Here is a 27,160-nt window from a genome sequence, read left to right as displayed (position 1 = left end):
TAAAGAAAAACTTTTAAAGCCCAATATAAAAAACTTCACTTCTAAGGACATGACTAACATTAAAAAAAAAAAGAGTTGTGTCTTATTAAATTTAAAGGATGGAAATCACCATACTGTTCTCTTTAAAATCTAATGCTGTCTGTCCATTGACAGTTTTCCTTTCTCTGTGCAGGGCTGGAGCGGATTGCACGGGACTCATCTTACGAACAGGAGGGAAAGGTCCAATTTGTAATTGATGCAGTGTATTCCATGGCATATGCCCTGCACAACATGCACAAAGAACTCTGCCCAGGGTACATAGGCCTTTGCCCGAGAATGGGCACCATTGATGGAAAAGAGCTACTGGGTTACATCAGGGCTGTGAATTTTAATGGTAAGTCACAACTTTATTTCTATCCTCAGCATTAAGCGACAGAGAATTTCACACCCCCTATCTATAGAAGATGTTCGTTCGGACGAAGTAGAAATCCAAAGATTAGAGGCAATGCATCTTGCTCAGAAGTGTGAATTTTTCCACCTGCTTTTCAATCTCAAACATATTTCTGTGCTGCCCTTAATCTGTTCTTGAAAGAAGCAAAAGTTAAAAATAACTTTCTATCAATCAAAATATCCTACTTAAAAATTGCTGTTTCAGAAATCATTTAGAAGGCTCATTCAGAACTGGTGGCAATAGATCAGATTTATTTAAAAATATTTTGCTCATACCCTTATTAGTGAAGACTTTATAGAAATTTGTTTTTCATTTGATAATAAACTTATTAAACACTACGGTGTTGAGGAAAAATGGGTGAAGTTACTTTAATACTCCAACACTGTTGTATGTTTAATTTTTTATCTATTTTTTCTTGTATTTTCTTCAATGATTTAGTCATGTGGTAGCAAGGATTTTAGTGATGCAGTGTAGTTTTTTTTTTAAGTGTAAAAGCAGAAATACTGCTTTTGTGACTGTCACAAGAACCCAACTCAGGATTTGTTGGATTCACAGTACTTGGTTGTGAATTGCTGAACTGTCTGTCTGAAATGATAGAGTTAGTGAAGACTGCTGTCCTTTTATGAAAGTGGTAATGGTTGCTGCCCACGACTTTGACCATCATTTTCAAATAAAATGATAGAATGCTCCAAACTGTCTAATTCTTTAGCTTGGCTGTAATCCACACAATGGACATGCCTTCAGGCCATGCACAATGCCACACTGTCTATCACAATACACTGTGGTGACCTCCGCTGCCAGCCTTTCTCAAAACAGCACAAGGTCATCGTCAATTTAGAATTCAAGTGGAAACGCCATCTCTTACTTTGTACAAGCAATGTAAGGAATAATTTGGTCTGCATTCAGCGCAAGACTCCTTCTTCTATAGCAAAATTTTCAAGAATCATTCTATAGCATTAATTCTTTTGTTAATATAAACACTAAGGGGAGTTTGAAAATAATTTTCATGCAGCTATAAAATTGAACAAAAGAGGATTGTTACAATGTAAAGTTATTTACTCTAATGTGAGGTTAGGGAACACTTCATTTCTCCAACAGAGTTAGGAAGTGGGAAGAAGAATGCAAATGAGCAGATTTTTCTCAATAACTGAAGCTCACCTCTGAAAAGGAAATGCATTAAAGAAACATTCAATGAATGCCATTTAAAGGTGAATTACTAATTTTACTTTTATCTTAACCATGCATCAAGGGCTAACCCTTCCTGATGGCTTCAATTATTATATTAACCTCTGATGTAATGATGCAATTATGGACTATTAGAGAGTGTCTTAATGTCTAATAGCTGTTAAGACAATTTGCCTCTGGACTCCAATGATCTCTGAGTTCTTCAGTCTACCTTTTATAGGTTAACTCTCTTCTATATAGTCTGTCACTGTTTCTGGGCTTACCTTTCATGCTGATTTCTTCCATAATCTTCTATCTTTAATTTACTAGACGGAGAAGCAAGCATAACTAAATTAAGGGGCATTTATTGAGCACAGATTTTGTTCTCCCTTATAATAAGTACTAAAGATATATTACAAGTAACATGGACAAAACACAGAGAAATTTGGGTTTATTATAAAAGGTATTAACCTGATAAAAACAAGAAATTGTAATGATAGCAATTACAGTGGGCTCTGAAAGAAAATAAAATGTTATTATAAAGTTTATACAGGAGAGATCTAGGCCAGAGAAGAGAGACATTTAAGGCAAGGATGAAGCTGAGACATCTCCATATAGACCAGGTGTGGTCTTGTACAAACTTCTAAGACTTGTTCATTTTGATTGGGTGGGGGTAGGGAACCTATGGAATCAGCATAGGACTATGCTAGATGCAACAGTTCACAAGCTCCAACTTGGGTCTCAGGAAATACATAACTTTTACTGTATGAAGTTGAAGGGGAATTTCTCTATGGTTTCTGAAGGTGTGTTTGATGAGGGCTGAAGTTTGTTTGTTGATGATACGGGGGAGAGATTGAAGTAGAAGTTAAATAATTATTTTAGTTTTTTGGCTATTTAAAAAAAATCTCAGTATTGAACCACCTACTAATCTTCATTCATTATTTATACCTTGACTGCTCGTGATATTTAGAAGGGCATACAAATCTATACAAACAGAAGCGTAACTTCAGAGCATTAATAAGAAAGAAAACACTTGAGTTAGAAACTCAAGGACTTACTATGCATTTTTAATACAAAAAGCCTAAAAGAGACCAACAATAAAATCTGTTTGATGGGGCAAATTCAAGATAATTTTGAGAGAATACTGTCTGAAATTCTTCCTAAAAAGGGGTATATTGTAGGCCTTTGGCAACCAAATGTGCCATGTTATTTAACAGATTTTGCATCCACAGATGAAGCCTTCTCTGTGACTGTTTTGCATAAGTATAATCAAAGCTAAGAAACACAATTGTGTGTTTCATGATAGAGACTTCCAAGGATGGCGGGAATAATACTCCTTTGGCCATCTACTATTATGGGATGTGCTCTGTGAAGAATGAGTGAAGGAAGTTTGTATACATTGTTTTTACAGTTCTATTCTCTACACCACTGCACTGACAAATACAATGTTTCAGTCACTTAGTGTAAGAATTTCTGGGTTAAAGTGACTGGCAAAATCAAGGTTTCCTTTAGATACTATCTGGCCTTAGAAGCTAGTTAAAGGATCTCAGTGACTATATAGTCCTAATTTTCTAGCCACACATTTAGACTCAATACTTTCTGCAGCGTTTTCATAAATTGTGAATAGATATTTGGAATTTGAATTTTCTTTTAACATCCTATCAATCTGTTGTTTTGTGTCATTAATTGGAATCTCTTTGAGTGGATTGTACTAGCGATGGCCAGTGTTCTCACTTACTTAGATCAGTCAAGGACTGGTTGTATGATAGGTGTCATGGGCCATACATGTCTTCAGGCCCACTTTTTATTTTCCTAAGAGCCCAAATATGAAGCATGATTAGTAAAAACTCAGAGATAAATATTGCGATTCAACATGAAGATCCTAAAGCAAAACAGCCAACTCTTAACTCGACCTTAGTCCAAAATGGCAGTACTACTTCCAGGAATCTCAGAATGAGACTGTGTCTGAGAGCTGTCTTCTCCTGTTTTATAATCCTCTCTAGGTCTAGGATTAAAGGTGTGCACCACTTGGATTAAAGGCATGTACCACTTAATTTCTATGGCAACTAGTGTGGCTACTGGGATTAAAGATATGTGTTAACATTGCCTCGTCTGTAAGGCTGACCAGTGGGGATGTTTTACTCTCTGCTCTTCAGGCAAGCTTTATTTATTAAAATACAAATGAAATGCCACTTCACAGATATGCTTGTTTAGGACTAGAGCTGCCTAAACTATATGGTAGCAAATATGTTTCAGGAAAATTCTAACAATACCCAAGATTTTTTTTTTAAAGTAATTTTTGGGTAGTGGTGGTGCACATCTTTAATCCCAGCACTCAGGAGGCAGAGGCAGGCAGATCACTGATCACTATAAGTTTGAGGCTAGCCTGTTTTACAGAACTTGTTCCAGGACAGCTAGGGTTGTTATACAGAGAAACCCTGTCTCGAAAAATCAAAGGGGGAAAAAAGCAAGCTTTACAGAGAAATTTTGCATAATTTTACTGTCATAATCAGTGCAATACAAAATGTTCTTTCAAGTACTTAAAAAGAGACACCCAGAATTGACCATTGGATAAAATTATTTAATAATGATCATTTAAATACTGAATTGAGGCTGTGTCAAAGAGAAATTACATCTTAGAAATAACTTTACCAAGCTGCTTGTTTTTTACATTAGTACTGGGAAATACTGTTTTATTTTGTCCATTGGACTCTTAAATTTGAATGAGTAAAACCATGCCTTTGGTTTGGTGGGAGAATCTCTTACTCTGTAAAGAGGCGGTGATAAAGTAGCCCAAGCAACTGGGTGCTGTGTAGACTGTTGGTGTTACAGGATCATGCTGTGTAGACTGTTGGTGTTACAGGATCATGCTGTGTAGACTGTTGGTGTTACAGGATCATGCTGTGTAGACTGTTGGCATAACAGGATCATGCTTAAAGTTGTTCTTGTTGAGACTGTAACCAAGAATAGCTACTTAAACAGCAATGTGGAGATGCTTAGTTTAAAAGATTATGTATCTTACAGTGTGTTTTAAAATTGAGTGTGTAAAGAATATGCTAGAATTTAGGGTCACAAACCATTATATCTTAGATCATCATTATTCTATTACAAATAGCTATCTAAAGATGATGTAGTCAAAGTACTGAACTAAACAGTACCCCTTGACAACAAAAGCATAAACTGCAATAGTAGTTTTATTAATTTTAATCTGACTGATTTCACGCATTGCTGGAACTTTCATTCCTGATTCTGAACTGTAGGCATGTTCTGAATCCTGGCATCTGTAGAACTACTCTTGATTTCCATAGGTGTTTTTGTCACTTTCCCTCTCTACCCGGCCAAGACATGCCTTTTAGGTTACTTTTATTGCAGTTATTTGAACAAAATGTTCTTTTTATAAATTTTTAAAACTCTAAGATCTATCATAAGGAAAACACAAAGAGGGAAGAGTTCATTTTTTTAAAGTTTAAACAACCATGTCAATTCCTTACTCCAAAATGATAAAATATTAATACTCTACATCTTGTATAGAATAAAAGATTTTCCAGAACAAAAGAACTATATTTAGCATAAAACGTGTTGGCTGGAATTTCAGAAATACTGCCATTCCTTTTGGCTTTCCTTGAGCTCAGTTTAGGGGAGAGAGAAGCATAATAACATGTATTAATTAGGATTATTTGTTTGATAACAAAAAAACAACCCAAACTTGTGTAACTAAGGTAAAACAAAGAATTTATGAAAACATGTCAGGAAAATTCCAAGGGGAATGTGAAATATTTAAGAAAAGAAATGGTTCTAATGAAATAAAAGCCAGCCCTCTGTTTCTGTTAGCTCTTCTTATCCTACTGACTTTTCTTACATTTGATCTGCAGAGCAGCCCAAGTACACAGCCGGGATGCAGTTCTTTTGTTTCAGAGCAACAACTACGGAGACTTATGATGCCATATATACTATATTTCATTATACATATATCACACTAATATATATTATGAATAATACATAATGTTTACTTGGCTGCAAAGTCTCAATTCCAACTTTGAGGCACTGAATCCTCTGAAGAAACTCAGATTAGACAGCCGATGTTTATCAAAGCAAGTGGGACATGCCTGATTGTCAGGGTGCTTCCCCGGATGTGAGGGGGTATTTACACCCTCTCTTTATGTGACTTAGTCTAAGCTGGAGGTTGAAAGAAAAGGAGGGTAATATTTAAGACTCTGAGTTTGGTTGCTTCATTGGTGACAAGCATTTCCTAGGCTGAGGCCAGACACAGCTATGACTCAATCAGTGTCTGAGAAGCAATGTAGGTAGCAGCTTTGGAGTTCTATAATGCTAGCCTTCACAGTGTGGCTGAATTCCCTGACAACGTGTGTGAAGTGCCCCTTAAGTGAACTGAGAGGTGGTGGTTGCATTATTACTATGCTCAACTTTCTAGGATAAAACAGGACCATTTGCAAGAGACAGGCATTAAAGTGAAATTTGTCAATGTTTTCTTGAGAAATTTTATTCATTTTAGGAATTTAATTCAATAATTCTAAAATGCAATTATAAATCCCTGAACACTGTAGTCCAATTAGGAACCAAATTTGATTTGCATAAGATATATTTAACTATCTAAAATAAGTATGACTCAATATTAAGAACTACTCTGCAGCCATGCTAATAGGTCAAATATGATTAATATTTTATGATATTGTATAAAATATACATTGTTAAAATATAAATTGTATTGTTGTAATAAGTATAAAATAGCCCATGTAGAAAGAGAATGAATTTTAAACATTTAAATTTAATTTAATTTTAAACAGTTCTCTCAACATCTAACCAGTTTTTTATAGTTATTTATATTGAGTAGATTTATTAGATATATTAACACTGTCATTAATGTCCTGTAAATTAAAAATAATATAACAAAATAAAAAATAGCAAAAGTTATTAAAAGAGAAAGATTATCATTTTGGTTTTTTTATTAGGTTTAAGTTGTTTGATCAGAAGATTATACATTTTAAAAATTAAAATACCTATTTTAGAAAATAATAAGATAAGACATGAACATGAAACATCAAGAGGCTTTTTGCACAATTATTATTTTATGTAAAATCAATCTCTGGTACTTCTTTCAAAAATATTAGAATATCTGGCAGCAAACTGAAAACAAAATAAATTCAATATGAAGGTAACATCGACACATTTGAAAATGTGACAAATGAAGAGAGGAGATAATTATTAGAAAAGTTTTGTAGGTAATCTACATTGTCGATTAGTATAATTACAAAAGAAAAAAGAATATTTTCTGAATGTTTAGATAAATAATATTATAAATTTTAAGGTTAGAGTAAATGACAAATATTAACTAAGGTTATTTTGAAGATATTCTTTTTGCCAAGCATTTGACGTGGACGTAGATATTAAGCTTTAAGATTATAATGATCTGTCTAGTGTATGACTAGTAATAAATACATAAGTTGTGATAAATGGACCTTGAAAGAAATAGCCAGAAACAGGTAGTTACTATAATGAAAGAAATTTATACATTTATTAACATTATGAGGAATTTTGTTTATAGTGTGATAAAAACATATTTAACCTTCTTTTGGGAAGGTTAACTTTATTATTACTATTTGTTTACCAATTACAGTACAATCAATTGAAACAATAGTGAGAGTACTTGGTTTTGCATTTAGCTGGAAAAATTATGAGTGTGTGTGTGTGTGTGTGTGTGTGTGTGAATGCATTGAGAGACAGAGACAGAGACTGAGAGATAGAAATGATCTCATTTAAATAGATAATTTAAACTTCAGGAAAATAGAATATCTTTGACTTTGTTTAAGTTGAATATTGAATGTTATAAAGCCATTCTGTACAACTGAAATAATTTTATGGATACACTAGAGTTGTGTGTAAATATTTCATATTTAATAGATTAAAGGACTCATAGATTGACATAAAATACATTTCCAAGGATTAACTGGTGAAATTTGTGAATTGTAATACATAATTGAATATGTTAAAATTTTATAAAGATATTAAATTCTCTACAATAGACTGTTTTCAATAAGCCAAATCTATAAAAATTAAAATGACAGCAGTAATTATTAAAAGATAATTATTCCAAGTGTTTCAAATACATGGGAATAGATGTGGATATGATTTCTTTGAAAGGATAAATTGATCAGAACATTTCAGAAATTTTTATAAGAGCTAAGCCTTTAGTGTAGAGTCCAGGTTTGCCTTGAAGTTGCTCTGTGGCTTAGCTCATGGTGATTGGCTATTCAGACTCAGCTTCTGCTGTACTCTGAGTACAGGTGTGCCTATACCTGTGCTATACCTGACTGATTAGTACATCATATCAAATCCTTATTATTTGGGGGACATATATCCTAATGACATTATTTGAGATATTTGTATTTGCAAACATTTATTGAAAAAGAATGCAAAACATTTTTATTCTGTGTTTACCTAAAAAAAAATACCAACATTATGCTGGATGTGGCCTAACATCATGAGTGAGCAGTGGATTTGAGACTTTCCCTGCTTCTGCCTCTGACTCCACTTTGCTCTGTTGTGTGTCCACCCTAATATTCAGGACGTCACTTACTCAGATTATAGAGAAATCGTGGAAATTCTGAGATTTCTTTCAACTTTAAATTCGCTATAGATCCTCTAAAAAGAAGAGTGCATTTTAAAAAATCGTAATTATAATAATTCTATCTGTATACATTGTTCATTCTACATATATTGCGTTAGCAAATTTACAAGGCACAAAGGAGAAGGGCTCTGCACTGGGCAGCATTTGCACAAATAGTAATAAACCATGGATTGTGAACTGTCAAATTATTTCATAACATAACAAAAGAGGCACAGGAAATTGTTAATAACAATTCAATTCAATAAGTGACATTTTGCGGCATGGACAGGTAAAAGTTTCAACAAGGAGAGGTTTGGAAAAGAGATAAGTGAAGCCCTAGGACTACAAAACAATCAGGTTACGTCGGACTTAGGCTTTGAAGTGAATGTGACATTTCCCCATATAGACACACAGCATGAAGATGGAGAGGATCGCAATAGGAGCTCTGAACATTTGCAGAGTAGTGTCCTCAGGGGACCACTTGAGACATCAGGCTGGTGGGGCTGAGGTTGGATTCATCTGAAATTACTGCCAAGCTCTGCTGTTCAGATGTGGAATACCAGGCAAAGCGGAACTGAATTAAGTATTTTGAATAAGATTTAAAATTCTAGGGAAAGTGTTGCAGAAAAATAACATGTCAAGATTTTGAAGACTGATTGAATGAGGATGAAGGCAAAGATGCTGAGTGTAAATACAACAGTCTAGGTGAAGAGCATCTGAAACCAGACAATGGATGTACTTAGGAAATGGAGACGGGCCTGCCCTCACAAGCTCCCCTAAGACATCTTTCTCTGCATTTTTGTGACAGACCTACAGTTGGAGTGATTTCAGTATTATTTTGTACTTTTTGCTATTGATTAAGTTGATATTACTATAAGTAGAAAATTGTGGCACCATTAATAAAAATCCAGAGATAGGAATTGGAGTTCAATCTGAAGCTCAGAAAACAAAACAGCCAACCACTGGCTCTTTCCTCTGCCTCAGTCTGAAATGGCGATCCTGCCTCCAGGAATCTCAGGATGAGACTGTGTCTGAGAGATGTCTCCTCCCATCTTATATTCCTGTCTAGTGCTGGGATTAAAGGCGTGCACCACTACTGCCCAGTTTCTGTGGCAAACTAGTGTGGCGCCTACTAGGATTAAAGGTGTGTGTCACCACTGCCTGGTCTGTAAGACTTATCAGTGCTGCTGTTTTACTCTCTGAACTTCAGGCAAACTTTATTTATAAAATACAGATGAAATATCACTACAGAAGATGAAATGCAGAAGTCAGTAGGTGGACAAATTGAAATAAAATGTCACTGTTTTAAGTGATGATATATGCTTTCTTTATGATTAAAGTTAGCTTATCTACTAAACAGAGATAAGGCCAAGTCTAGCCTTTTGAAGTCATTATTGAGCCTGAAAATACTATCCTTTAGGGTAACCACCCAATTTGAAATTAATCCAGAAAGCGTTATTAATAATTGAGAGGCATATTAGTGTATGTGGTATTGTACATGCATGTGTTTGGTGTGTTTAGTGAGCATGTGGGGCATGTGTGTGTATGTGTGTGTGTGGTGTTTGTGTATGTGTGTGTATGGTGTTTAGTGCATATGTGGTATGTGTGTGTGCACGTGTGTGCGCGTGTGTGTGTGCGCGTGTGTGCGTGCATGTGTGTGCATGTGTGTGCATGTGTGTGCATGTGTGTTGACTTGTTCATGCTATGCATATTTAAAGGCTGCAGGTTGATGTCCGCTATCTTTCTCCATGGCTCTCTACCATGATTTTTCAAAAAAGATCTGACACTAAGCCTAGGTCTCATCTAATCAGCTAGATTGTCTGGTCAGGAAACTGAGAGAAGGTGCTTTTTCTCCTGTATCGGGGTTTCAGATTCAGACTGCTGTGCTCAAGGTTCACATGGGTGCTCAGTAATAAACCAAAGTTCTTATACTTGCAAAGCACAAGCGTGGTAAGCACTGTGTATCTCCCAGCCCACTTTAATGTAGAAGTGAACAGTCTGTAGGTTATTCCTGGAAATGCTTACACATTTAAGAAAAGTGAACGTAAAATACTATAACACTGAATATATGCAGATAAATGAACAGGGGTATTTGAAATTAAGCAATTTTGTTTCTTATTAAGAAAATTTAAATTGGCTATAGAGTATTAAGTTTAAAAATTGAAGCATGGAGAAACTCTGCAGTAAAATCGTACCTGCCTCTGTTTTCTGAGTAACATACTAAAGTGTGGATTTTAAAGATCAATTACTTTACAGCTGTGAAAAATAAAGTTATCAATGTTTTACGTGTTTCTTAAAATAAGGTATAGCTTGAGGGACATAGTTGGAACTATTTTAATTTTAGGTCTTGCTCAGCTTCATGAACTATATATATACTTCATGAACTATATATATATAGTTCATGAAATATATATATATATACTCTCCTTTTACTTACTATAATTTTTTAAAAATCACATTTATTTTCATTACAATTCTATTTATTTATTTACTGTGTGTGTATTCTCACATTTTGTGACACACATGTGTGGGTCAGAGAACAACTTGTAGAGAAGTCAATTCTATCCTTCCATGTTGTAGGTGCTAAGGTTTGAACTCAGGTCCTAGGACACGGTGGCAAGATCCTTTATGAGTTGAACCAGCTCCCTCGCCCTTCCTCATTCTTTGCCTTGTGATGCCTATCACTCTGCATCATCACTGCAAGCAGAAGGAAGGGTGATGAGTACATCCCAGAGAGAGCTGGGCTCGGTCATGGGGGTTGAAACCTGACCTGAATTTAACTGGGATACAGAAGTCAGCCTTGGATGAAGAATGAGGAAATAGGTGAACAAAGTCTGACAGTGACAAAGATTTCAGAAGGTGTTTACAGTTAACCGCTTGCGTTTTTCAGTGACCAGAAACTCAAGCTTTAGACTCAGAATTAGAATCTAACTTTACCATTTGTCTCTTTGTGAAACCCATCTCAAGTAATGAAATCTCATTACATAGTTTCCTTGCCTTTAAAATACAGAAGGTTGTAGACAGATATTTTCTGTTCCTGATTGCCTGGTTCCAAATAGCTGATTGACTGAGTGGCTGATTATAAATTATAAATGCTCATCCAATAGCTCAGTCCTGTTGCTAACTAACTCTCACATAAATTAACCCACATTTCTATTTATGCTTACAACCTGACTCATGACTTATTACCTCATTTTTTCCACACATCCTGCTTGCTCGGAGGTCTGGCTGGTATCTCTCCCGAATCCTCCCTCCTTCTTCCTATCATTTTCAGTTTGGCTTTCCCACCTAACTTCCTCCCCACTACTGGCCTGCCAGCTTTTTACTAACCGATGTGAGTAATACATATTCATAGTGTAGAAGAGGATTGTTCCACAGCAGATGGTGATAACATAGGTAGTATATAAGTCCCTAGACTTCCTGTGAATTAATAATCATACAGCAACAATTAGAAAGTATTTGATAAAGGGATGATGGAGTGGATGACAAATACTATAAACAGGGACTGTTTCATCAACGGCGCTATCATGAAGGAAGGGCATGTGTCACCCTGCAAGAATAGAGATCGGTGGTTGGAGACTGAGGATTTAGCGATCTTTCAGAGCAGCCAACTCCAGAAATCCAAGTCAGACATTGGAGAAGATGCCCGTGTTTTACAGAGCTAACAAGATTTGCTCACAGTGTTGCTTAGCCTCTAGGATATAAGAGAGAAAAGTGCATGCCTTTTGCCTTTTCAACTGAAATGGAAAAGTTTATCCCTGTCAATATGAGCGTGCGACTTGCATAGAGCAGATCGAATGGAGCTCATTCTCTCTTTATTTCTTGTTTCTTTCAAAATTACATACATTCCTCTTTTAATGAAAGAAGGTATTTAATGGAATAGGTCCAATGTTATAAGGGGTAATTATTTTCTGATACTTTCTTTCAGCAAGAATCTGCCTGAAAATGAAAATGGAGCCTTGATTATTTTTCTCTTTAAGGTTATTAACTCTTATAATTACATTAAGTTTTAATCACAAAGTTAGTTGAAAGTGAAGGATGTGAATGAGAAAAGGTCTTTTAAATTCTGTTGAATAATCATTAAACTAGGAGATTTGGTTCTCTTATTCCTTTAGATACATCCAAAAACATAAATAAACCATAGAAACACTTTTGAAACAGTTAATAACTTTCTTTACCTTCTTCCTTCCTTTTCCCTTCTTCTCTTCTTCTCTTCCTCCCTTCCTCCTTCTTCCCTTCTTCTCCCTTCTCATTTTCTTTCTCTTTCTTACTGGTTTAGACTTTGCTGTCTTCCTGTCTTAGCCCCCATTGTCCTGCAGTGATATTCATGTTCCATCAGATCTGCATTTCCAACTGTATCTCTTTTAAAGTGTTTATTTATGGAATTTGTGTAGACATGTAGCACTCACATAACAAACACTTGAGAAATGTCTACTGTCTATTTAACATGCCATTTGTATTTTTCCCTTTCCACCTCACACTTTTCCCTTCTTTATTTGTTACATCTCCAGTTTCTTTGCTCCCCTTCTGAGCTGTTGATGAACAGACATGAGCTCAAATCCCAGCTCTCCCACACAGGTTTTGAAAGTTTGAATCAGTCAGTTAAATCTTCTAAACCTTCATAGTTTCATCTTTCAATTGGAATAATAAGCACGCACATTTTGTAAACATTTAACGAGACACGGCTTGCTTAAGGGCTTAGTGCGACACCTGCATGCTGTGAATAGTCAGCATATGCTGTTATTTTTCTCTCTGCCTCCTGAAAATAGCAACCCTCTGAGTATGCCTACTGAGCATCGCACAGACACGGGAACCACCCAATTACACAGATATTTTTACAAACTTCCTGCGTATACCTTAGATACCAAACATCTGATATCTCCTATAATTAGAGACGGTGTGTTGTCTGAAAGCAATTTATCATTTCCTCAAGGTTTCATTAGTTCTCTATCAAGATTGCTTAGGATTTTTCTCCCTCATTTCACTTGTAGACACTTAAGCCTTTCATTTCTTGTTAGAAGCTTAGGGTGAGATATGGGAATAAGAGGGCAGAACACCCATACTAATCCATTTTGCCTGGGACGAAATGACAGGATAGCTAGGGGGAAGAAACTGTGGCTTTCAATAGCACCCATGTAATGTGTACTAGGATACAATATACCTTCCTTAGAGATACTCATGGTGGAATCTCTCCTATTTACAAACGAGAGGAGAGAAACATAGACTCTCTGAAAAGAAGTTAGCCAAAACTTGTTGGTCACACCCAACTCAAGCAGAGAACTGTACATACCCATAACTATGTTCACAGGTCAGAGTAAGTCCCATTCTATAGAATTAGATGAAGATCAAGTCTGTATTCATTTTGTTCTTTTTCCATTAGTGTATAGTGTGTGTTTTTCTGCCTCTGTGTATGGGGACCAGTGTATGTATTCATTCTGACCATAGGTAGACACTGGTCATCTTATGTCATTCTCCACATTAGTTTTTGAATCATCATCTGTTAGTGACTCAGAGACCATCAATTCAGCGAGATTGGATAGCTAGAGAACTCCAGGGCGCTTCCTGCCCTTGCATCCCCAATGCTAGACTCACTGATCTATGCAGACCTGCCTGACTTTTACGGGGACAGTAGAAGAGATCTGAACTCAGGTCCTATACTTGCGCAGTAAGCACTTTTGCAGATGGAGTTGTCTCTTTAGCTCTCTATTCATTTTTCAAATGAGAAATGAAAATCCAAATTTTGGCAAATGGATGGGATAAAAGGTAATAATTTCTAAATTACTCTTAATTCTGCTTAAGAAATCTCTAATGTACCCTAGATTTTCTTCTTTCCTTTGCTGATTAAATTTTATAGGAGACCATATAATTTATATTAGCTCCTGAGAAGTGCTGAGAAGCTCTATCCTGCATAAGAATAATAAGAATAATTCTAAATGCATTCTTTTCAGTTTCTTAATTTCTCTTCTGTCCTTTGCTATTATTATGTAAACATTATACATGTGTTAATCTAAATTTATTTATTTATTTATTTGAGACAGTGTCTCATTACATAGCTGCAGCTGACAAAAAACTTACTCTGTAGACCAGGTTGGCAAAGAACTCATAGAGATCTACCTGTCTTTGCCTCCTGATTGCTGAAATTAAAGATGTGTCATGTGTCCTGGTGACTTGAGTGAAATGTTATACTCTCTCTCTCTACTATCTCTTTGCTTTATTTAAAACTAGAGGAAATGAAAAACCATATTTGCTACTATTTCTTCCTTCTTATTATTGTAAAGAAAGTATAAAATGCCTATAGGGAAGCTATAAGAGCAACTGAAAACTCAGGTCATCCACAAAGAGAATATGAAGTACCTGTCCAAACCCATGAATCTCAAAGTTACATTTCTACTTTAATTTAGTGATTTATTTTAAAAAAATATTTTTTCTTTTTCTCTCTCTCTCTCTTTCTTTCTTCCTTTCTTCCTTCCTTTCTTTCTTTCTTTCTTTCTTTCTTTCTTTCTTTCTTTCTTTCTTTCTTTCTTTCTTCCTCTCTCTCTCTCTCTCTCTCTTTCTTCCTTTCTTTTTTTTTTTTTTGAGATAGGGTTTCTCTGTGGCTTTGGAGCCTGTCCTGGAACTAGTTCTTGTAGACCAGGCTGGCCTCAAACTCACAGAGATCTGCCTGCCTCTATGTTCCAAATACTGGGACTAAAGGTGTGCACCACCACTGCCCGGCTAAAAAATATTTTTCTATTCTGACATTTTACTCATTTTCCCTCTAGAATGTTTAAATCTATTTGATCTGCTAAGATCAGGATTGAATACATAGCAGAGCATACAACAAAAACAATATTTTTACAAGGATATTATTTAAAAATGATAAAAGGCGCACAATAATAATAAAATAACATTATATATAATCATATTGCCACAATTACTAACATTCTGATCTCATGATTTTTGTTCTGTAAAAATAAGTTTAGAATCACAAGGTCTAATGAAAATATGTGTAGTGCTGTTTACTATTATACACATTTTTTTTCCTAACGTTTAAATGATTTTGGAATGGAGGAAGTCCTGGATATATGGGAAAGATGTAGGGATGAATATGTTCAAAATACATTGCATGTATGGATAAAATTCCCAAAGAATAAAAGTATTTTTATTTAATACCAAACCAAACCAAGCCAAACCAAAAACAAGGTTGTCTGGATCACTCGCCACTCATCCATCTCCTTCTTCGCAGAGCAAACTGGGTTGCCTGCCTTTGTATTATTATGTTAAAATCATTTTAATGTCTGGCTTCATTTCACTTCAGTTTCAGTACAGAGCAAGCAAAGGACATCTCCGCTAGCAATGTTAGATTCAGTTATTTAAATTTACTTCGTTAGATATTCAGTATTTAATTTTAAAGCCCATTGAACTATTTTATAGAATAATAACATTTAATATCTATTAATGAGGTTTAAATATATGGAGAATTAAGTTCTTATTACAATACCTATAATTTCCTTGAAAGTGGTAAAGAGAATATTATTTAAAAAACCCTTATTTTCTTGAAAAAAAAACCTCCAAAACCCTCATTTTGAATATGCTGCTGTCATATTAAGAAGAATAATATACTTTACGTTTTAGAAAGTTTTATTTTCACAGAAAGATGGAGTGACCAGTAGAGGAATGTCTACAGTTGACACAAGAATTCATTATGGACATGCGTTTTATGGGCTTTCACAATTATAATGACATATAGCCAATGCTGTAATATTGTGCGAAGGAAATTCTATTTCCCTAAAGTCCACTGTCATCCATGTAGTCACAAAGACTATCTCCCCACAATTCCTGGAAATCTTGTATTTCTTTTTTAATATCTCCATCCATGTGGTTGGAGTTAAAAGACAGCCTTTGTAGACTGCTTTCTTCCACTTAGGAATAAATATTTATGTGTTTTCATGTCTTGGAAGTGAAGGATTCAGAAATATATAATAATATTTCATTGTATAGATAGATATACATACCACTTTCTATCATTGTTTTGCTTACAGTGAAAGGTATTTTTGTTGCTTCCAAGTTTTGGCAATTGTGAATAAAGATCCATGGGCAAGTTTGTAAACAGAGTTGAATTTTCAGCTTTTTGAATAAATATCAAAAAACTTCTTCTTCAATAAAGTTTCTTGTGTTCAATTGTTGAAATGCCCTTAGAAGGGAACTCGCTTTAAAGACAGAACTTAAAGTGTATGTGTATTTACCTATCACCATTGTGTGTTTTGTGAATTGTTAGGATTGAAGGAATACAACTATATTGTTACCTAAAAAACTAGATAGATAAAAACCAAATTTGAGAGTAAAGATAATTAATAAAGAAATTGCTACTTAGACACATACTTCAGAAATATTGAACACTTGATTTATACATGTTGACATTTGGCATGAATCCTGACGTACATTTCCTCCTCCTCCCAGGGAACAACACTCTCATGACGTTCTGTTTTAATTTGCAGCACAGAAAAGTACTTCCCATGGCCTAATTTCATCAGTCTTTGTTCTAGCCCTGGAAGAGAAGGAAATTGAACTGTTGCACATAATTCTCCAGGATAAAATTTCCAAACAACTAAAAACATCAGTGTAAGGTTTGCCAACACGTTCTTTTCTCCCCAGCATGAAATCTTTTCCCTTTACCAGGGAGCAAAGCACATTTGCTTTCCCCAGTTCAACTATTAATGGCAATATGTCAGAGTTGTCACAAACTGTGAAGTCAATAATTCTAGAGTGCTAAGGATACATTTGAGGAAACTGCTGCGTTCTCCTGCACGCACTGCTGCCATTTCCACATACACTTAGAAATAATTTTCTATCCATATCCTTATATCCTGGTTAGTTTTCATAAAGCTTCCATTTTTTGGAGAGAGAAGATATGATATAGATGTCACATTTAGAGCTGGTTATTTCTCTTATTCTCTGCACATTAACCAGTTGCGGATTTCTGTATTAACCACATCTAGAAGCCTGTCTGATGATGTTCGAAAAATACATTAATCTGAGGGTGATTTTGTATGCACATCTGTATAATTTAGGAAGTGTCTACCTAAGTGGTAGAGAGATGAGAAGAGCCAGTGGCAGTACACATATTCAGCAAAACACTATTTGCCAGACATGGTCGAGTCCTTGCACACAGGAGCTCACAGGGACATGCACAAGTTCCGAACAGTCAAAAGCCTAGCTGGGATGGAAGAAAGAATCATGAAGTCCAGACCTACCTGAGGAGCTGCTGGTATTGATGGCTGTTGGAGAGAGACAGTCAACTTTCCTCAGGGGTGTAACCTCTGAGGGGCTGCCCATGTTTCTGGAGATAGTTCTGTCCCCTTGCACATGTAGGCCACTTGTGAATGAATTTAGAAACACATGAAGTCAGGAAAGCTGGGTCATGAGGGGGTGAGAGAGAGATTGAAGGGGAGGGAATGCAAAGGAGATTTTTCAAAAGCTTTAGACTGATAGTTCAGAGAATTTCTCCAGGAGCTATTTAGATAATTAGTTGTTCATAGCTTTCTGATCTTGCTGAATAAACTTCCATTAAAATTATAAATGCAGCTGATAAGTCTGTTTTATATACAGATACTGACTCCAGATGAGGACGAAAAGTGATGTTTTCATTGTTGACACCTTAATGAAGTACAATATTTGAACAAGAAACTTTTCTTAAACATGGTCTCTCTGTATATATATGGACTACCAGTTATTATTAAAATGAGATTTTTATAGCAGTAATCTTATAATGCTCTCTCTTTTTATACCGTTATAGGCCAAATGCTCCCTCAGTTTGTAGCATCTGAGCTTTTCAGATACAAAATTTAAATGATACTATTCTGGACAATAATTTCCTAATACTTGAATAAAAATGTACTGTATTATGTTGGATGGAAGTTCTTTTAGAATTTCTTGAAACCTCTTTTTTTAAAAAAAGCATAATGGGATAGTAGTGTGTTTCACTGTTACTGAAGCAGAAAATAACTGATCTGTAAATGTTCTAGGATCCCCTGTACATAAACTGTTTATGAAAATAAAAGAAAACATTCAAGAAGCGCAGGATGGTTTCAGATCAGTGGCTTTTAGTCCTGAAAGAGATCAAAACAGAAAGTGAAAACCAACAAGCAAGAGTTCTTAAGTTTACAATAGAGTATATTCATGAGTATGTGCAGACAAACACGTCTCTTACAAACAGAACTTTAAGAGGCATAGAAATATATATGGAGAGCAAGGTTATGTCTATGTCTCCACGCCAATATCATAATTAATTTTTATAACTTTGCAGGGTATCAGAAAAAATTTTAATTCTTCATATATTTGAATGGCAACATGGTAAATCGAGGGACTCCAGAGCTTGTTAATTTTTGACTGGCACTTATAGAAAATGTTTCTAGACCCACTACCTATGCTGTTGCATATTTATTGTTTTATTTTAATTAAGCAATTAATAATTTTTCCAGCCTATAGCTGCTCCTCTCCTCCCAGTCCCCTTCTTAAAATTCACCCCATTCACTCCTCCTCCTTCACTTCAGAAAAATGCAGTTCTTCCACTCATATCAGTCAGTCATGACATATCAAGTTGCAGTAGAACCTGGCACATCTTCTCCTATTTAGACTATACTGGGCGACTCAGAATGAGGGAAGGGTCTCCAAAGCAGGTAACAGAGTCAGAGACAGTCCCTGCTTTGAATTTTAGGAGTCCCACAAGAAGACCATGCTACACAACAGTAACGCATATGCAGAGGGCCTAGGACAGTCCCATGCAGGCTCTGTGGTTGTTGGTTCAGTCTCTGTGAGTCCCTATGAGCCCAGGGTAGTTGATTCTGTGAGTTTTCTTGTGGTGTCCTTGATCCCTCTGGCTCCCACAATACTTCCTCGCCTTCTTCTTCAGGATTCCCTGAGGTTCGTCTAATGTTTGACTGTGGGTCTCTGCATATGTTTCCTCCAGTTTCTAGGTGAAGCCTCTCTGAATGCAATTGGGCTAGACACCAATTTATGAATATAACAGAATAGCATTACAATTCCTTTCATTGCCTTTTTACCCCCCCCCCCCCCCCCGTCATATTTGCTTCCAGGTAGCCGGCTGAGTTGGCTCCCTTCTGGGTCCTGACCTTCCAGGCACTATCAGGGTTGGGCTTCCGCTCATGACAGGATCCTAAACTGGATCAGCCATTGGTTAGCCACACCCACAAATTCCGTGCCACCTTTACTTCTGCATATCTTGTAGATGGGGCAAATGCAGGCCAAAAGTTATGTGGCTGGGTTGGGGTCCCAATTCTTCTAGTGGAAGTCTTGCCTGGTTACAGAAGATGGCTGGTTCAGTCTCTATATCCCCCATTTCTGGGAGTCTTGACTAGGGTCACTCTGGTAGATTTCTGGGAACTTCCATTGCACTAAGTTCCTAGCTCACTCCAGAGCTGCTGCTACTTTGAGTTGTTTTTTTCCAACACTCTCGCCATCCATCCTCCCCAGCATCCTCCCTTCTTTTCCCACGCCCACTCACCCCCATCCAGACTCCTCCCCTGTCCACCTACGATGACTATTCTCTTTCCACTTTACAGTGAGACTCATGTGTCCCCCCTTGAGCTCTCTTTGCTACTTAGTTTCTATGGGTTTCAGAATTGTAGCAGGCTTATCCTTTATTTCACAGCTAATACCCACCTCGAAGTGAGCACCTACCGTGCTTGTCTGCCTGGTTGTGGGTTATCACAGTCAGCATGATTTTTTTTAGTTCCATGAAAATTTTATGATGTTATGGTTTTAAACAGCCATTGTGTAATGTACCACATTTTCTGTACTAATTCTTTAGCTGATAGACATTTACGTGTTTTTCTGCCAATTGAGATTCCTCTGTTGAAAAATTCTCTGCTCAGTTCTGTACCTCATTTTTTTCCCAATTTTTTTATTAATTTATAAAAATTTCCACTTCTGCTTCTCCTCCCAATACCCTCCCACTCCCCCCACTCCCTCTCCTCCTCTCTATCCAGTCCTAAGAGCAGTCAGAGTTTCCTGCCCTGTGGGAAGATCAAGTTCGTCCCCCCTCCCTCCAGGTCTAGAAAGGTGAGCATCCAAACAGGCTAGGATCCCAAAAAAGCCAGTACATGCAGACGAAACAAGTCCCAGTGCCACTGTCAATGGCATCTCAATCAGCCCCCATGTCAGCCACATTCAGAGAATCCAGTTTGATCACATGCTCGTTCAGTCCCAGTCCAGCTGGCCTTGGTGAGCTCTCGTTAGATCAGTCCCCTTGAATCAGTGGGTGAACATACCCCTCGCGGTCCTGACTTCCTTGTTCATGTTCTCCCTCCTTCTGCTCCTCATTTGGACCTTGGGGGCCAGGTAACCTTGTGTGCACGGGGGGGGGGGTAGAAAGAACGGGAGATAGTTAGAGGGAAGGGAGTAGGGGAGGATTGGGGATAGCTTGGGGGAATGGGATTGAGGGAGGGAGGAAGGATGGATATGGGAGCAGGGAAGTATATATCTTAACTAAGGGAGCTATTTTAGGGTTTGCAAGAGACTTGATTCTAGAGGGGTTCCCAGGTCCAAGGAGAGATCCCCAGATTGTTCACTGGACAGGAGAGGAGAGGGTGCCTGAACTGGCCTTGACCCATAACCATACTGATGAATATTTTGCATATTACCATGGAACCTTCATCTGGCGATGAATGGAGATAGAGACAGAGACTCACATTGGAACACTGGACTTAACTCCCTAGGTCCAAATGAGAAGCAGAAGGAGGGAGAACGTGAGCAAGGAAGTCAGGATCAGAGAGAACCTTTATCCGATGGATGGAGATAGAGACAGAGATCCACATTGGAGAACGGGACTGTACCTTATTTTTTAATTGCATTATTTGGTCTGTTGATGTCTAGTTTCTTGGGTTCATTATATACTTTGGAAATCAGCCCTCTGTTAGATATGGGGTTGGTAAAGATCTTTTCCCATTTTGATGGCTGCCATTTTGACCTTTTGACAATGTCTTTTGTCTTCAGAAGCTTTTCAGTTTCATGTGGTTCCATTTATTATATGTTGGCCTTAATGTCTGTTCGATTGGTGCAGAACACCAATGTTCAGGGAGTTGTCTCCTGTGCCAAGGCATTTAAGTGTATTTTATACTTTCTTCTTTATCGGGTTTAGTGTTTCTGGTTTTATGTTGAACTCTTAGATCCATTTGGCTTGAGTTTTGTGCAGAGTGATAGATATGGGTCTGCTTGCATTCTTCTACATGCTGATATCCATTAGACTAGTAGCAGTTGTTGAAGATGCTTTCTTCAACATTGTCTATTTGGGGGCTTTTAAAAAATTAAATAGCAGGTGTCTATAGGTATGTAGATTTACATCTGGGTCTTCAATTCAGTTCTGTTATCAGCCTGTCTGTTTTTATGCCAATACCGTGTGGTTTTTTTTTTGTTACTATTGCTCTGTAATACAGCATAAAATCAGGGATGGTGATACCTCCAGATGTTCTTTTATTACAAAGGATTGTTTAAGCAATCCTGTTTGTTTGTTTGTTTTATGTAAAGTTGAATATTGTTCTTTCAAGGTCAATTTAAAGATTGTGTTGGAATTTTGATGGGAATTGCATTAAATCTGTAGATTTTTTTGTGAAGATTTTTGGTAAGATGCACAGTTTTTAAATGCTAATCCTACTGAATCATGAATATGGGAGATCTTTCCATCTGATACCTTTTCCAATTTCTTTCTTCAAAGACTTAAAGATTTTGCCATACAAGTCTCTCATTTTCTTGGTAAGAGTCATACTAAGATATTGTTTTATTATTTATGGCTATTGTGAAGAGTGTTTTCACCCACCCCGTTTTTTTTTTCTCAGCCTGTTTATCACTTGTATATAAGAGGGCTACTGATTTTTTTTTAAATTAATTGTATATCCAGCCCCTACACTAAAGGTGTTTATCAGCTGTAGGAATTCTTTGGGTCATTTATGTATACTATCATATCCTCTGCAATTAGGGGTATTTCCTCTTCATTCTTTCTAATTTGTACACTTTGTATCCTCTTGATCTCCGTTGGTTGTCTTATTGATGTAACTAAAACTTCAAGTACTATATTGAATAGATATGGAGAATGTAGATAGCCTTATCTTGTTCCTGATTTTTGTGGAATTCCTTTATGTTTCTCTCCATTTAATTTGATGTTGGCTATTGGTTTGGTGTATATTGTCTTTGTTATGTTTAGATATGTTTCAAGAATTTTTGTCATGAAGGAATGCTATATATTGTCAAAGGATTTTTGGGCATCTAATGAGATGATCATGTGGCTTTTTTCTTTTAGTTTTTTTTTATATGGCAGATTTCATTGACCATTTTTATATGTTGAACCATCTCTACATCACTGGGATGAAACCTACTTGATCATAGTGGATGATCTTTTTGATGTGTTAGTGGATTAAGTATTCCCTGAGGTTTGCCTAATGTTTGGTTGTGGTTCTACATCTGTGTCCATCAGTTGCTAGATGAAGTCTCTCTGATGACAATTGGGCTTAGGGTTAGATGTTAGTTGCTGGGTAGGTACCCATTTGGGCCTGGAGTGGTGGTACCTGGTGAAGTCCCAGGGGCTGGTGCAGGTGCTGGCATTATCTGGAGGGCCCTTTGTAAGTTGGTCTTTGTGCAGGCAGGAGAAATGAACCTGCAAAATATGCTTGAAAATGGGTTGGGTCAAAATAGGCTCTGGAGACTTTTAGTTTGCCAGAGTTTTTGACACAGTAGAACTTTTTCTAGGAACCTCCAAGTGTCTGTAAGACAGCTGGAAAAGATTTACATCTTAGTGTCATAGCAAAGGCTATGGCCCTGTGTATAGAAAAATATCATTAGGTATCATTATATCAGATTTTTCCTTCAGTTATATATTTTGATCTATCCTAGGTCTCTGGGTCATCCAGACTGTAGGTATTGGTGCTCAAGGCCTACTCTCCTGACATGGTTTTAGGATAGACTGAACATTAGTTGGCCATTCCCTAGATAAAGACTTCTATCATCTTCATAAAGTTGGTTTTATTGTTATTTTCATATGCTTCAGCTCTGTTGGAATATTCAGGTTTCTTGTCATAGGATAGCTGGGCTCTGATGATGCCATATTGTCCTTTCCCTGGCATTCAGACATTTGAGTTTGGGATGATTATTGGTCTTGGTGTTGTTTCCCGAATTTGTCTTTGTTGGATGAATATTCTGTTCATTGGTTTGTGTGTCCTCTCTGGTATTCTGGCCTAAGTGGCCAAGTGTCTAGTGACTGATGAGTCTTCTTGTCTAGTAAGATTTTCTGCTGGGGCTTGTGCAGATTGTAAGACCTCTGGGGTTTTGGATGCCAATGGTGCCTCTGAATTTCCAAATACCTGTCTGGTATCTTGATTTCTGGGTATGAGCTTGGTTTCCAAGATTCATAGTTTGAAATGAACTCCAGTATAGCAGAAGTATTCTACCAGGGGTGTAAGCTGGGATATGGAGCTCAGGGGAAGGGATGCAGTTGGGCCTGTTGGTTCAGCCTTAGGGAGTGTTAGGCAGCTATGGGTAGTTCTTCCCTTGGGTCCCTGGAACAGGTATCACCTCAGGTAAAGGAGAAATCTGCCAAAGTTGTGGGCTGGAAAATGGAGTCCAGTGGAGGGGGTGCCAGAGTCCCAGGACCAATCTGCCTCTGGAAAAGCAGCTATTATTTATAATGTTACAGTTAAACAACAACAACAAGAATCAAAACTGTTTAAAATATTGTGAACAACATCCACCACTTTAGTTCACCTTTAATTGCACCAGAATTTTGGTGCAAAATGGTTCCAGATTAATGCAACGAGCTATTTAGAGTGTTAAGAACCAACTGCAGGGCTTTAGGGAGTACAATCTAGAGAGCCCAGACAGGAGCCCTGTTTTTCATTGACAAATACCAGATTAGGTGATTCATTTTGATAGTATAAGCGAATAAACTTGGAGATGTATCAAAACATAAAGATATTTCAAGGGTTCCTTAAAATACTAACACCTGATTAGTCTATCTATCTCTGGCACTTGGTTAAAATTAGATATAAACTGTTAAATGTTATACTGTGATCCAGCAATAGTTCTTTAAGACTTTGAACACTTCCTTTTATGGAAAAGTGAATATGATTACTTAATCACCGTGATTGCAAAAAAAAATTATAGTTTCTTGACAAGGATAACAATATCATAAATACATAGAATTGATGAGTTTGAATTACTTGGAATGTAAATTTGAAAGGATCAAATACACTGAACTAGGCGGACTTTAGGGAAAACACTAACTTGTTTCAAGCTTCATTATTGTTTCCCTGTCTTCACAATCTTTAAGTTGTAAGCCGCTTACTAGCATTTGAGATTAAAATAGTATTCTTTACTTGGCATTCTTATTCAAACAAATTATTTTATTTGAACACAAGAGGCCTGTAAGAAAAATACCCCAGACAGTTGTTTAAATTTCTTAACCTTACTGCAGATATTCGATGGTAAATTTGAATTGATCCATACTGAATATTTTTGGTTTCAAATTAAGTCAAGGAATTGGTACAAAACTTAAAAAAATTTTCAGTTCTATGTTCATTCAATGGTTCAGATATCAAAGGACTCAAAGCAGGACAATGTCCTGAAGGCAGACAATTAAAACTGTTAAGAATGTATTCATTTTGAAGATTATTCATGCAACAGATTGCTGATAAGTGGTTTCTATACCCTTGTTAGAAACTGGACAGGTGAAACAATCCATCCGTTTGCGAGCGAGCAGTTAACAAGAAGCCTACGACATCCCCTGCCCCCAAGTATTACAGTTATAAACCAGAGATGATGGAAGGAGAGGGTAGTTGAATTGACTCTGTAGGAATCAGAGAAGGTGCTGTCAGGGTGGAGGCATTTGAACTAAAGTTGTGATTATAAAGAGCCTAGGAAACACTTGTGCCTTTTGCTTTAAGATAAAAAAGAGATTTGCTGTACCATGCAAAATTTATTCATCCCAAGAATTAGATCTTTTTTACGAATAAGTGTAATATTTTTTAAAAAAATTCTGAAGACGGTTTTATTCTTTCAGTGTTAAGGCGGCCCTTCACATGTTTCCCACTGTGTGAGCACCCAAAGTGGTCCATGAATGAGTCTCTATGGGACTCCTCATCGCATACTGCTGCTGTTGAGAAGTATCAACTTGAAAATAAAAGTGTTTTCTTTGAAATTCATGTGATATTACTGAATTACTGGAAAATTATTCTGCCATACAACCGTATCTTCAATTTTAATAGCAGCTGTTGGAAAGCAGATAGCAGAAAGTATTATGTTAGATAATAGTCATATTTTAATCATTTCTTTTATTTTTGAGATTGCATATAATGTATATAATAATTATATACAATAATTACATAATTTCCTTCTTTCCTCTCTTCCCTCTAATTTTTTCCAAATTGTCCTCCTGATTCTTTTTCAAATTCATAGCATCTTTTGTCGATATTCAGGCTAGTCCCACTTTTAGCTGCCCCCACCCAGCAAACCATTAGCCTATTGTGGATTTTTATAGAGAGCACCCTTTCTCCATCTATTCATTTCCTCCTTTCTCCAACCACAAGTAGGAGGCAGTTGGTTTGGAGGAGCCAGACACAATTGTGACCTTTGTGCACTTTCTATTCTGTCTGAATATGTGGAATGAAGGTTTTTTATTAGTGGCATCCTCAGAGGAAAGCAGTAATAAGTGCTCAGACATCTGAAGCAGTCTGGGCTTTTCTACTGTTTTTTTTTTCTCCCCAGTGGAAGTGCTTTTTCGTACACAGCTACAGAACAAGGATGGCTGTCTTGACTTGAGAAGCCCAGGCACAAGCTTGTCTAGTTCCGCTGAAAATTGGGCCCTGATGTATACCTTTTCCTAATGAAGCTAGGGACAAGGAGACTTCTGCAGTATCTCTGTCAATTAGGAAGTTTCACTATGGAGTTTGAAGCCAAAGCCACCGCGAACTCAAACATAATTGTGCCTTCCTTTGGCTATTTGAGGTATATGTTTCCTCGGAGACCTCCATAAAAAAGAAAGCACTGGCTAAGCCCAGGGGGACCTAACTATCCTAACTCTCATACCTATGCAATGTAAGAGCATGAAAGTAAGGGAAACTCCAATAGAAAACATGAGGTTGATAATAATGTCAACATTTATTGAGTCCCTGTGATGTGCCAGGTAAATTTATGGGAGCAATATGATATATGTATGTGTCTATATCTGTATCTATAGATAGCTCATATATGTATGGTATCATTTAATCCTCAAAATAACACAATAATAAACACGGGTATAAATACTGGTATTTTATTTGTTCTTTAATAAATAAAGCTTGCCTGAGGTCAGAAGGAAAAGCAGTCATACAGGCCAGGGAGTGGTGGCACACACCTTTAATCCCAGGACTCGGGAGACAGAGGCAGAGGGATCTCTGTGAGTTCAAGGACATGATGGGCTACACAAGATCGAATCTGCCTAAAAGAGAAACAGAACTCATACAAAGGTGATCCCAGCACTTGGCATCCTATGCCTTTAATGCCAGCATTAGGGAGGTGGAGATAGGAGTGTTATGGCTGGGCAGAGAGAGAGGGGGGAATGAGAAGAGATAGGAACTCAGTGGAGTATGAAGTCTGAGGTTGGTGGAGAGCATTGCAGGATCACTCCTTTGACTGAGCGTTGGTAGAGAGCATCTCTCTAGTGGCTTGGATGCTTTGCTTTTTTGATCTTCAGGTTGAATCTCAGTATCTGTCTCTGGTTTTTTATTATTCGTCCTACATGGATTCACTTTGCACCATTTCTGCAGAAGGTGAGGCATTGATCCACTCCCCTTGCCTGAATAAGTGGAGCAGCAGTATTTGAGCCTTTGAAAAATTGCTCAGTTCATAGTTGCAGCTCTAATTACTGTGGTGATTATGGTAATTACCCTGGTAATTAAGGTATATCACATCTAATGATA

At 36.9% G+C, this 27,160-nt stretch overlaps 1 protein-coding gene across 1 annotated transcript in view; it reads left to right on the top strand.

Moving 5' to 3' along the window:
• Grm8 (glutamate metabotropic receptor 8) overlaps positions 1-27,160 on the top strand; it is an 824,187-nt gene that overhangs the window by 516,964 nt on the left and 280,063 nt on the right. Inside the window, exon 7 of the mRNA XM_048451013.3 lies at positions 173-373. Coding sequence (XP_048306970.2) covers positions 173-373 — 201 coding nt within the window. The remainder of the gene's footprint in view (positions 1-172; positions 374-27,160) is intronic.

Source organism: Myodes glareolus, chromosome 25 (genome assembly GCF_982192425.1).
Source record: "Myodes glareolus chromosome 25, mMyoGla1.1, whole genome shotgun sequence".
Taxonomy (NCBI): Eukaryota; Metazoa; Chordata; class Mammalia; order Rodentia; family Cricetidae; genus Myodes; species Myodes glareolus.
The sequence above is the reverse complement of the archived record's forward strand: the minus strand, read 5'-3'. Positions and strand labels throughout refer to the sequence as shown.